Source organism: Chelonia mydas, chromosome 25 (assembly GCF_015237465.2).
Source record: "Chelonia mydas isolate rCheMyd1 chromosome 25, rCheMyd1.pri.v2, whole genome shotgun sequence".
In the NCBI taxonomy this organism is placed as follows: domain Eukaryota; kingdom Metazoa; phylum Chordata; order Testudines; family Cheloniidae; genus Chelonia; species Chelonia mydas.
In genome coordinates, this window is record NC_057858.1 from 6,427,279 (window position 1) to 6,440,551 (window position 13,273).

Sequence of the window (13,273 nt, forward strand, 5' to 3'; positions counted from 1 at the left end):
ACATTTATAAAAATAGGATGACCACACTCAACAGATTATAAGCTTTGTAATGATACCTTACAAGAGACCTTTTGCATGAAGCATATTCCATTATATTCACACTCATTAGCATATTTTCATAAAATCATATGGAGTGCAACGTCACAGGGGGTTCCAAAGAGGATGGAGCTCGGCTGTTCTCAGTGGTGGCAGATGACAGAACAAGGAATAATGCTCTCAAGTTGCAGTGGGGGAGGTCTAGGTTGGATATTAGGAAAAAACTATTTCACAAGGAGGGTGGTGAAGCACTGGAATGGGTTCCCTAGGGAGGTGGTGGAATCTCCATCCTTAGCGGTTTTTAAGGCCTGACTTGACAAAGCCCTGGCTGGGATGATTTAGTTGGGGTTGGTCCTGCTTTGAGCCGGGGGTTGGACTAGAGGGCCTCCTGAGCTCCCTTCCGACCCTGATATTCTATGATTCTACGACAATGTCAAATGGTGAAAGCTCAGTGTGTTCTGAGTTATGCGTAAGCAAAAAAGTTTTAAGCTGGAGGAAACAAGGAGTTAAAAACTCACCTGGTGGCATCAGTCACTACTACTCCGACTGGCTCAGCGGGGCGCAGGGAGGACGGGCAGGTAATGAAATAGGATGGCAGTGCTGAGTTACAGGGATTGCATTCCACACTCTGTATCCGGAGAAAACTCCCGTCTGGAGGGACAGAGTTCCAAAGGGACTGGCTGGCATCTGGCTGGGATTAAGCAATAAACCATTGGTGCCTGCCTGGTGTTTCGAGCCCCAGAACAAAACATATAAGGGCTGATGATTCTCTGTGCTCACAATGGGCACAGAGGGCCCCTGTTTCTGGGCCTGGCAGGAGTCTGCCCAACTTCCCGTGTAAATTAAAGCAGCTTTAGGGCAGTTCTATTTCAGAGTATACAGCCCTCTCGCTTGAGCGTTTTTATTCTCACAACACCTCTGTGCAGTACAGAAACGCTTATTATCCCCATTTTACAGAGAGGGGACTCAAGCACCGAGAGACTAGGTGACTCACCCAAGGTCAGACAGGGAGTCGGTGGCAGAGCAAGGACTTGGAGCCAAGTTTGCCAAACCCTTAGCAAGTGCCTTAACCACTGGACCATCCTTTCTCTTTGCTTCCTACTTGAACTCACACGCTGCTTTCCACGGGCTTTGGTAAGCAAAGAAATACCGTAATGCGGGACTTTCCAGCCATGCCTCTGGATTTCAAACAGCAATTCCCTCTATGGCCGGGAAGCCAGCGTTCAGAGTGTTTTTAGTGACGTATCCTTCCGCTGAGAAAAATAGTGACTCACCAGCCGGCGTGCCCCCCCAGTGGCTGGGTCTGGCGTAGCTGGCTCTCCTCCTCTGGTGCACCTGGCGGACGGCTGCTATGTCTCAGGCCGGGGTCTGCTTCTTCTCATAGCTCCGTGCAGGCCCACCCCTTCAATGGTGTCAAAACTCTCCCTGCAAACAACTATCTAATAGCCTAAGGCCGCGACTTCAGTCCCCACTCTGGGCTGTCCTCGTCCCACCTCTTCCCCCAGGGCTGCCTGCAGTCCTCGCTCCCCTCAGCCTCCTGGATTACATCCTGCCTCAGCCCTTTCCAAGCTCTGCTGAGTCCTTTGCAGCTCCTTGCACTGAGGGACGCCTCCCAGGGCTGTGTCCCCAGAGAGGCAGCTTGTCCTCTCCCGTCGGGGCTCACTCCAGGAGCGACTGACCCCTCTCTCCCATGCTCCCTTCTCAGGAAAGGAGCCCAAGGCCTATGGCTCCCTGCCCCCCCCCAGCTAGCACTCATTCTGAACTGGGCCTGGCCCACCCTCCAGATGCAACTAGCTTCACTAATTGCTCCCTGGCTCCCGTTAACCCTTTCACTGCCCGTGTGGCACAGCCCTTCCCAAGTTCCTAACAGGAAATGATCTGGGAGAAAGGTTTTAAGCACCATTTTTTTCCAGGGGCCTGGACTCTTCTGATCCCCTTCCTCCTCCTCCTGCCTGCTCTGTGGTCCAGCTGTGGCGAACACCTTCAGCTCACGTCTTGCATTGCAACAGCTGAATGCAGGGGGTTGGAACACGACTGCCCTCGGTTTCTAATCAAGATGAACGAAACGCCAGGGCTACTGAGTGTGGGGGAAGAGACCACATTGGCTTAAAATCCAGCAATCCTTTCCCAGGCAGCCAGAAGCCTCACCCAGGAGTGCCCACTCCCCTAGCACTGGCTAGAGGCCGTACCACCCCCCAGACCACTTCCCCTAGCAATTCCCTCCGTTTGTCTCTACCATGCCACTCCGACCTGCAGCCCAGCTAGTGGGGCAAGGAGAACCCAGCACAGTCATTGATAGAGTTCAGAGTGCTAATTAAGCCTCATGCTTCAGGGCTTAAACTGACAGTCTGAGGGATCAGGAAGGCCCCCCTCCAACCTCTGTTTACAGAACTGCACAGCTGGTCAGGTGTATTATGGGATTATTTTTTCTTCTTCTGAATCATTGGCTATTGGCAACTGCCAGAGCCAGGATAACAGGGCATGTAGTGTAGAGGTCTGAGCATTTTACTGTTTCCCCACTCGTTAGAACGGCCTTGCTCCATTCCAGAGCCTCAGACCCGGTCAAAGGGGTCAGCCATTCCTCAGCGGGCATCATGGAAATGTCAATCTGAGATAAGAACCTATTGCAACACTTGCCCTTTCCAGGGTATTCGGTCAGAGCCCCGCCCTGGTTTACTGCTTGTCAGTGCTGACATTTCTGTATCTGTCACTATAATCTCTGCTATTCAGAGCGTGCCAGACCGCAGAACAAATGGGAGAAGTAAATAAAGGTAATGGAGACAATGAACGCTGCAGACAAAAGGGTAGCAGGTGGCAGGCTGGGCCACGGGGTGCTGGCTTGCAAGCCAGGACACCTGGGTTCTGCTCCTGATGCTATCACTTCACAGTTCCGTGACCTCGGGCAAAGCTTTGTGCCTCTGTTTTCCCTCCCACCTACTGTCCGTTTTGACTATGTAAATTGTAAACTCTTTGGGGCAGGACGTGTCTCCCGCTTTGTGACTGTCCTGCACCTAGCACCACAATAATGGTACGTAGCCCTTACGTCCGTAAGTCGGAAAGCATTTTACAAAGGAAACCAGCGTCCATTTTGCGGGTGGGAAAACTGAGGCACCGAACGGGGAAGTGACTTGCCCACTAGGCCCCACTGCCTTCCCAGATGGGACCCGCATCTCCAGGGGGAGCTCAGTACCAATAATCTTTAGTGAGTGTTCAAAGAGTTACACATTTAGGAGCTGGATCAGGCAACCCAGAGCAATTAGAGATGGCAAAGCCCTCGTGCGCCACCCCTCCCCCAGCTGGCTTGCAAAAACTCAAGCCTCGTCCATTTCACCGAATCCTGTAGCCAATTGGCTACATCCGTTTGAGAAATTAACCACCGTGTCCCAGTTGATTTGCCGTGGTGCTCCTGTGCACACGAGCGTTGACGTCGCTGTAACTGCCGTCGCTCGGGCGGGTGGTGTTTTCATACGTTGTGCCGACAAAGGCTGCAGAGTCGACAACAGCCAGACTCACGTAGCCCTGGTGTGACAGGATCCTAGTTTCGGTTACGCTGTAGCCTCGAGTTGCACAGGCCGCAACACGACCCATCTCAGCACACGACCACATGGTTCTCAGGACACGGGACGGATGCCGAGGGCAGCTTTGCTGGAGCTATAGCTTTCTGACCCCTCCTCCTCTGCCGGCCACCGAGCTTGAGTCCTGAGTAATTCCGCACCTTGCTGATTGCAAACGCTTTCATGACATCATCGCGACGCTCCTTCACCATGGCAACAGATCCCAACAGCTGCTAGCCCACAATTATGCCAACAAAGAAATGCAGTGGACAAAACAGGGGACCCTGCGTTGGGCATGCACTAACGTGTGCTCCAGATTCATGGGAGCCTGTGAAATAATAATGCCTACCTCTTACGTTGCACTTTCCATCAGTAGATCTCACCTGGCTTTCCAAAGGAGGTCAGCAACATTATCCCCATTTTACAGAATGGGGAAACCAAGGCTATGCAGAGAAGTGACTTGCCGAAGGTGATCCCAGGGAAGTGACTTGCCCAAGGTGATCCCAGGCTTGTAATCACACTCTTTCTACAGTCCAGGGTTGACTTCAGACAGGACTGATGTCAAAAGAGCACAGGGAAACCCTCTGTGATATGTCTTTGGGAAGGCAAATACAAGACATGCCACCCTTAACTGAGACAAGGCCTCCAGGGTGCAATGACACATGTAGGGAAGAGCATGGAGTTGGGTCCAAGGACCCATGGGGCAGAGTGGCTGCAGCCCACGTGTTTGCCTTGCAGCCCGAGAGCAGCTCACTCTTCTGCGGAGACGTGCCAGGGATTTTGTTGCATTAGAGCAGGGCTTCTCAAACTTCATTACACCACGACCCCCTTCTGACAACAAAAATTACTACACGATCCCCAGTAGGGGGAACCGAAGCCCGAGCCCAAGAGCTTCAGCCCCAGCAGGATGCCTTTAACCTGAGCCCTGCCGCCCAGGCCAGGACTGGGGGCGTAAAGGAAGCCTGCAATGCCGCTGCCCGGGATGTGCTTTGCTGTGGTTTAACAGAAAACCGTCCTCAAAGGCTGCATGGTCCAGCAGACAGTGCCTTGGCCTGGGCTCTGTTTCCTGCCCTGCCACTGAGCTGCTGTGTGAGCTCGGGCGAGTCACGTCCTCTGTTTTCCCCTCCTACCTCTGTGTGTCTCGCCTTGCCGAATTAAATCGTAAGCTCATCAGAGCAGCGATTCTCTCTTTCACCCCGTTTTTTTGTACAGCACCTAGCACATGGCTTCTGGGGGCTGCTGTCATAATACTAAATAACCCTGTCTCCAGAGCTGTCGCTCTTTACGAGCCCTCGATGCACTTACAATATTTAAAAGAAATCATCAAAAAGGCCAGTGGTGCTGGTCGCTTGACACCCGTCACTTTCTGCTATGGCGGCTACTGTTTGCGGTACAGTAGTGACATCTGGTGGTCAGGGTGATCAGCAACGCACGTCTAGGGTGTCCACAGTCTGCCGGGCTCCAAACCAGCTTCCTCGGCAAGACACTCTTTCTCAGGAGGTTCCTCCCCCATGCCCCCCATGGCAGATGTCTCTCCCGAGCTCTGTGCCGTGTCACTTGTGTCCAGTTATAAGGGGCGGGTGGCGAAGCCAGGTTCCGTTCTCTTTTTAAAGGTTGGATAGAAGCATCCGTTGTTTTAGGGACTGATTTTTAAAGGCCCCTACGTGCTTTTGAATATCCCACTAGGTGTCTATCTACATCTTTAGACACCTAAACACCTTTAAAAGCTGACACTGATGCCTCTGCCCAGGTCTCCCTCCAGCTGGCAGTCCCAGGGATGGGGCTAGCCGGCTACTTTCTCACGACTAGAGGAGTTCTCAGTTGGCTCAAGTGGCAGAGACCTGGCCTGGGCTTGTCAGCAGAGTTAAAGGGAGTTAGATGCCCAGGTTTCATGGGAGTTGGGCCCATATTCCCCTGCACCCCTTTGATAATACCAGCTTTGGTGCTAATGATCCTTGGTTCAATTCTGCCCATGACCATGACCATGGCCACCTTTTGTTACAACAGTCTTAATGATGAATCACGTTTTTCCATTTGCTCCTTTAAAATAACGCTACCAACATTCAACTGATATCGGTATAAAGCTCTTTGAAAGGATCATGAAGCAGACGCTTTATACTGGGTTCCTTTGGCCCAAAGACTGGTTAATTCAACTTCTAGCTTTATCCTACAGCTATTAGTTGAAAAATGAAAAAGGCACAATGGTTAGGTCCAGTACAAATGGGGTCAGAAAGAGACAGTGAAAAACGAACAACCAAGAAAGTCTTGTTCCAGATCAGATGGGCAGGGATGGAAGAAAGGCAGAGACTGAAGGCAAACAGGATCCAGAAGGGAATGGAATGCTAACACAGTCAGCCAAACCACCAGGTTGGGGAAATGCATCATCCATTGTGATCAGCGTATCCTGTTGAAACAGCTTCACTGAGGAAGCTGGAATGATGTCATAGTTCTCGCTATGACAACAGTGATCAAACCTGTCCTGGACCTAAGCTAACTCCCCTAAAACCCACTCCCCATTTTACCTCCAGGGAGGCCGTTCCTGCCTCCGCTAGAATGTCTTCAGACAGTCCAAGGACAGTTAGCTCAAGACTATCCAGTCCAGACCCCATGACTCCAAGAACGATGAATGAGGGAAGGGTGACTTCAAGGGCAATGAATCCACAATCAGGCAGTCTACGGACAAAGAGCCCCTCTCTAAGATCTGGAGCCCATTCTCCAGATCAGTACCTCAAGGCTAAAGGAACAGCAGAAGAAAGCAGGTTCGCTAGAGAGAGGTCTAGCTCCCCTGTGAAAGACCGCCCTGCTGTGAAGAAGACAGGAGCCGTTGTGATAGAAACGGGTACTGGGAGCTGTAAAGCAGGATTTGCTGGGCAGCAGAAACCCAAATCCATTGTTGGTACTTTGGTCGGCCATCTTTCAGAGAGGTCAATAAAGTCGGGAAGGACTGGACCAGACACTTTTATTGGAGAGAGAGCCCGAGTGCAACCCAATGTGGAGATCATTGAGCCTGTGAGGAATGGCATCATCATTGATTGGGAGGCAGCAGAAGTCCTCTGGAGACACATGCTCTATCATGACCTTAAGGTTCCTCCAGAAGAGCATGCTCTATTGATGTCAGATCCACCCCTCAGCCCTACCACCAACAGAGAGAAGATGGTGGAAGTGGTGTTTGAATCTCTGAACTCTCCTGGCATGTACATTGCCTATCACTCTGTCTTGTCAGTATATGCCCATGGGAAAATCAGTGGCTTGGTGGTAGATGCGGGTTACGCAGTGACCCACAGTGTGCCGGTCCTTGAAGGTTACAACTTGCCACATGCCACCGAGAGAATGGATATTGCTGGATCTGACTTGACTTCTTTTCTGCTACAGCTTCTCAAGGACACTGGGCATGCGTTTAATGAGAGGATGATGCATATTGTGGAAGACATCAAGCATAAGTTCTGCTACGTCGCTGCTGACTTTGAAAGTGAGTGCAATCTTCCCAAGGAGGAGTACATGGTAGATTTCCAGCTGCCGGATGGCCAGATCATCAGCCTAGGGAAAGAGCGATTCCAGTGCCCAGAGAGATTATTCAACCCCCCAAACTTGCCCGGTGTTTCCCTTGTAGGCATCCATGGCATGGCCCAGAGAAGCTTAAAGAAAGTCCCTAAAGAAGCCAGGAGAGACATGTACCAAAATGTACTTCTCTGTGGAGGTTCCTCTCTCTTTGAGGGGCTGGAGAAGAGGTTTTCCAGTGAGCTCCTTCAGAAAGTGCCAGCTAACACCAAGCTGAGAGTTTCCTCCATCCCGCTGAGGAACTATGCTTCTTGGACAGGAGGCTCCATCCTGGCTTCCTTGAAGAACTTCCAGTCATGTTGGATTCGAAAGGAGCAGTACAAAGAGCATGGGCCGTACATTGTCCATCGGAAGTGCTACTGAGTTAAACTGCCGGCACAGGAGCCACCAGGAGAAGTGAGTTTGCACCAAAATTGTAATTTGCTCTTGGTTCCTGTTTGGGTGGTGGACAGTCATACAATTAATAAATGTCTTTGCCTTAGATGGTGCCATCCATTCAAGGATCTCAGGACACTCCAGGCTGGAATTTTCAGAGGAGCCTTAACAAGTTCGGGAGCCCAAATCTCATTGAATTCCAGTAGCAAATATGGGCTGAATGGCAGGGCAAGCATCCCCTTGAAACACAGCATCCCACCACACCCGAGGCCTTAGCCCTGCTCTGGGAAGAGCTCCCCTTTGCAGAGGAGAAGGGTGCTCCATCTCCCTGTTTCTGTCCACCCTTGGCCTCTCCGCTAAGGCTGCCAACAAGGAGGGGCAGTTCATCCCAGTGGAGATGGGAGTGTGTGTGATATATGGGTGCTTGTCCTGCCCAGGTGGAGACCCAGCGCCTTGTTTCAGATGGGGCCGCTGAATAGACGTCAGGTCAGAATGACGTTCAGGTGCTGAGGCTGAATTGGAACTGGTTCCCTCTGAAGGAGAAAGGCCTCATAGTCCATTCCCAGACCCCCAGAACCAGCCAGTCCCCTGCCTGGGGCTACACTGGACCCAGCACCTCTGAAAGCAGAAAGTGTCTCACTTTCCCTTCCCTACGCACGGAGCCAGCACCCCTCTGACCAGATGCTAGATAAGAACTAAAACCTTCTACAAACCTTCTACAAGGGAAAGGCCCCATATCCCAGCCCCTGAGCCAGCCAGTCCCCCAGGCAAACTGTCAGCCACTTGCTGTCCCTGAAGTCACTGCTGTCTCATTCATGCCTTTTAGTATCAAGCCATGCTGCCATCTCCTAGCAAACACCGCCCCTAATGTACGGGGTGCATTATTTCCCCCCTCTGTCTCTGGCTATCCCCGCTACTCCCCCTCCCCCGGCACATCGTGGTGGGACATGCAGGCTGCTGTATGATACCTATGTCCCCCTGCCCTTCCTGTCCCAATCCCCCGTGTGGTCTCTGGAGTAGCTACACGAAGGGATAACCATGACCATCTCTGCTCCCCCAGCCTCTCTCTGGCCCCACAGGCTTTGCCAACTGTGATAGCTTCTCTCACCTATTGGAATGCAGCTGCAACTAGGGTGGGACAGGCTGGCGGTTTAACAGCAGTGCGACACAACAGTTTGGGACAGGAAGTGAACAGTTGTTGACACAGCAGCAGGGGAGGGATTAAATAACAATGCTGAGCTCTTACATGGCTCTTTCCATCTGTATACAGGCACCATTATCCCCATAGTACATAAACAGGGGTTACAGACAGGGGAAAGGACTTCTGCTCGGTCATCCAGCCGCAGACCCAGGAATGCAACCCAGCATCCGGAGCCCGAGGGTCAGCAGCCGCTCCGCTCCGCCCCCGAGCCCCACTGCACTGAGCTCACTCCCCTTCCCCAGCCTCTGCCACAGGCTCCCAGGGCATTAAAGGGGCTCCCCCAGCTGAGATCATACACCTGAGAAGCCAGGAGCCCCATAGCCTCCTCGCTGCCTCGCTGGCAAGGAATTACCACCGGCTTCCCTCACGGAGCGGGAGGCAAAGGGCGGATGGCACCGGGGGTTATTTCTACAGACACAGGCGAACCTGGCCCCCACCCAAGCACTAGCCTACAGCTGAGCTATGGACCCGCCTAGACATAGGGAATCCTCGCCCACTCCCAAGTGGCCTGGAGGCAGGGCTTAATGGCAGCACGCAAGAGAGAAAACCTGGCAAAGGATCCCAGAGGGAACAAGGGGCCCGGTTTTTTCTCTCCTGCCAGCCAGTTCTGGGGCCCAGAGAGCCCGGGGACCTTCCCCTTCCTGCCCCTCCCCAGGGGAAGGCCCCAGCTCCCCCTCCACTCCCTTCTGGGGGCTTGTTCATCCATAACACTCCCATTGCCATATGCAGGATCCATCCAGCGAGCACCTGTGGGGTTGGGTCCTGTCCATTGCCCTTGGGAACGGAGCCGGGGGGTTTCTAACCCTCTGCTACCCATGGAGATTCTGTCTCTGAGCCCCACGGATCATAGAATCATAGAATATCAGGGTTGGAAGGGACCTCAGGAGGTCATCTAGTCCAACCCCCTGCTCAAAGCAGGACCAATCCCCAATTTTTGCCCCAAATCCCTAAATGGCCCCCTCAAGGATTGAACTCACAACCCTGGGTTTAGCAGGCCAATGCTCAAACCACTGAGCTATCCCTCCTCCCAGCCTGAGGGGAATGCAGAGCTGGGGGGGAACCCCCCCCCCCCCCGGAGCAATGGAAGGAGCCGGGATTGGGGGCCACATGGACCCCTGGATTGTGGAGCAGGGGAAGTTCTGTCTGCTCCCCGATTTGTCATTTCCAGCTCAGAAAAGAGGGTGAAAAACCACGGTTTACCACCTCCCCCTGCTGGATCTGAGTGGGAGAGTCCTCACCTCAGCAGGGGCAGCTGCGGGAATCGGGGGGTCAGGAACAGGGAAAGGGGGGGAAAGAGCCAGCCAGACTCCTCCCCCGACAACTCCTGCAGAGTTGGAGTCAGGGGCTCTGTCTCTCTCAAATCTACCCCTGCGGACCCTCCGGTACCTCATGAGGGGGGTTGCAGCTATGAGGGATAAGAAGCCCCTGGCCCTCCCTCCTAGGCCACCCCTTGCACTCCTCTCCCCTCCTGCACCTCTTCCCTTCAATCCTGGGGCCAATGGTTCCCTTTTCCTTCTCAGTCTTTGCTTCGTGTCCCCCCACCTGCCCCCTTCTTCTTCTGACCCCAGTTCCTTCTCAGTCCCAGTAGGCTGGCAGGAAAAGCCTGGTTTGGGGTCCTGGGCTCAGGAGGTCCAGTGTGTCGGTGTGGGGAGGGAGGGTTGCACACACTCAGTGCATCTTCTGGAGAGGGCAGCGTGACAGTCGTGTAAACAGGTTTCAGTTTGGCATTTCTGGACAGCTGGCTGCTTGCTTTTGCAAGCTTCATGCTCTTTTAATATAATCTGTGTGTGTAATGCACAGCATGTCTATCGGCACCCACAGATACCCCCCTACAGAACCTACCCCTCTATGCACACCCCTCCTACAGACACATGCCACACACATGGACAGGCATGCACAGACACACACATACACACACTCAGTTCTCCCTGCAAACAGGGGGGGGAAGCAGAAGGAAAATGTCTCAAAACGTCATAGAATCATAGAGGGTATGTCTACACAGCAATCATAGAATATTAGGGTTGGAAGGGACCTCAGGAGGTCATCTAGTCCAACCCCTGCTCAAAGCAGGACCAGTCCCCAATTTTTGCCTCAGATCCCTAAATGGCCCCCTCAAGGATTGAACTCACAACCCTGGGTTTAGCAGGCCAATGCTCAAACCACTGAGCTATCCCTCCCCCCCACCGTCCCAAACTCGACGGCGAACGTTGGCCAAAGGCACCCCCCTGGCTATTCACGCCCAAGTTGCTGAGCCCGCGTGACCCCTCGCTGCCGTGACTTTTGAGGGACAGTTTTTCCACCCCCCTCTGTGACCTCCCCTGCACGCTATCTCAGCTTGCTTTGGTCGTGGTCATATTTGGGTTGGAGGAGGCTCGTGACGCCCAGCTGAGTGGGGAGGTGCAGTGAGCCGCAAGGATCCCGCGGGAAGCTTCTGACGAGCAAAGTGCCCTGGCTGCCCATGGGATCCAGCCTCTTGGGCTCTCAGATTGAGTCAAAATAACACCTTTTCATTTCCCCCGAAACTTTCCAGAGGAAACAAGTTCTTATTTCTCTAGAAATCTAATCCCCTGGTGACAGGCGCGAGAGAGCAGGCGGGTTTGTAGCTCTTGTGAAAGGACAACACCCACGTCACCAAGCTCATCTTGGAACAAACGCAGCTGCCTCCCCCCCGCCATCTGTTCTCACTAAGGCACGCAGAGTTGGCTACAGAGGATCAGTGGCTTTGCAACCCCAGGGTCTGTCTCCACGGCTGAGCGAGCTACCCTCACCTCCTCGCTCCTCTCGAGTCAGCCGAGCTCGAGGGAGAGCGGCCGTGCTGTGAAATAAACCTCGGGCTGGTGGGTCCTGCACTCACTCGTACGTGGCACTCAGACTTGGGGGGCGGGGGGCGCATCCCATGAGCCCCTTGGAATGCAGTAAGCCGGACAGCTCTACCAATTTCTTCCCTGTGAATTGTGGGAGATCTTGTCTGTCCTTTCCAGGCACCGGGGGCGGGGGGAGAGGGGAGGTCTGGTGGTAAGGGTGAGGACTAGCCTCAAGCCTGTGTCCACACTGCAGCGTGGTTATGTGAGCCGCTGCTGAGATGTGCTCGCTGGAGTTTCAGCCTGTACCCCATCTCGGGCCAGCCAGGGTGAGTTAAAGGCACGACCACACTGGAGTCAAGAGGTTCCAAAAAGGTAAATCTGCACTTGCAGCTTCTGCTGTGAATGAAGCAAGGGCTCGGCACCCCCACGCACCCCACGTGCTGAGCCCTTCTCAAAATCTGATCCCATGTGAATGGCAGACCCTAATTGCTCTTAAAGCGACACACACCTGAACGACAGAGGCAAAACACCAGGGATGGCAAAAGTGCACCCAAAAGACCAAGCGGCCTAAATGTGGCCGCCCCCTCCCTCGGCCCAAAGGGCAGGACAAAGCCGATTGGCTGCAGGCTTTTACGGCTGGCAAGCTCCCAAACCAAGCGACTGCTACCGAAATATCAAACAACTTGGCTCCCCCTAGTGGTCATTTTCTGTATGTAATTTTGTTCTTTCTATTAAATCATGTGGCCCCCACCAAGGATGTGGGGTTTACATGCTTGGGGATGGGTGGGGGCCTCCCTGACTCCCCAAGGATAAAGAAAAGTTGAAATGGGGGGAGGTGTCACCATGTGGGGTCACCCTAAATCCCCAAATCCTTTGGCCAGTGGTGTTTTCCCCTCCCTGTTGAGCCGCGGGAGCCCCACACGAGCTGAGATTTCCAACTTGCAGGAGGCAGGTGGGACTGGGCCCCGCAGCTGGGAGGATGGAATTAGTCACAGGTGGGTCACAGCACCACATCGTGGTGCATGATATGCCCGGAAGAAATCAGAGTCCACCATGGACAAAGCAACGCTGGGGTGTGGTCCCACCCCAGGGGCTGCCCCAGAAGCTACGGATGGTGCTTCAGGGCAGCACCGGGGCAAGCAGAAACATGCCTTCTGTGTCCCAGGGGATACTAGCAGGGACAGCAACGGTTCCTGGGGCGGGAAGAATGCTCCCAGCATCCAGCCCAGCTCACAAGCTGATCCTAAAGGCTTTAACAGTAAAAGTGACAAGCCCTGCAGGGGAGACAATGTGGTCGAGCGGACAGGGCCTTGGCCTGACATGAAAAGGGCCAGCGTGCTGGGCCTGGCTCTGGCACATGCCTGTTGGGTGATTATGGGCAAGTATCGGTGCCTCAGTTTCCCCACCTGTGAAATAAAGGTTCTGATATAACCTCCCCTGTAACGTCCTTTCAGCTGTGTGGATGAAAAGAGGAAGGCATCCTCCTCAAGGAGGCTGTCAGATATTCCTTAGAGGCAGTCTCTGATCTCGGCTCGTTGTGCTACCTTGGGGCCTTTGGCAGCAGGTTGGGAAGCTTAGTTACTCCCCCGTGCCTGCAGGACAACGTTCTTCAGTGCTGTGTTTCCCCAGGGGCTTCCCACTGGGCAGGAGAGGTGGGTACACATGGCTCTGTTTAAACAGCAGCCCTGCCTTGGCCACACCACTGGAAGAGAAGCGAATGGCGCAGGTCAGGATATTTTCCCTCT

The 13,273-nt window shown here is 53.6% G+C and overlaps 1 protein-coding gene across 1 annotated transcript; it reads left to right on the plus strand.

Moving 5' to 3' along the window:
* Positions 1-6,143: 6,143 nt before the first annotated feature.
* ACTL9 (actin like 9) lies at positions 6,144-7,511 on the plus strand. Its single transcript, XM_037886024.2, has one exon. The coding sequence runs from the start codon at positions 6,144-6,146 to the stop codon at positions 7,509-7,511; it is 1,368 nt and encodes a 455-aa protein (XP_037741952.2).
* The last annotated feature ends 5,762 nt before the right edge of the window (positions 7,512-13,273 follow it).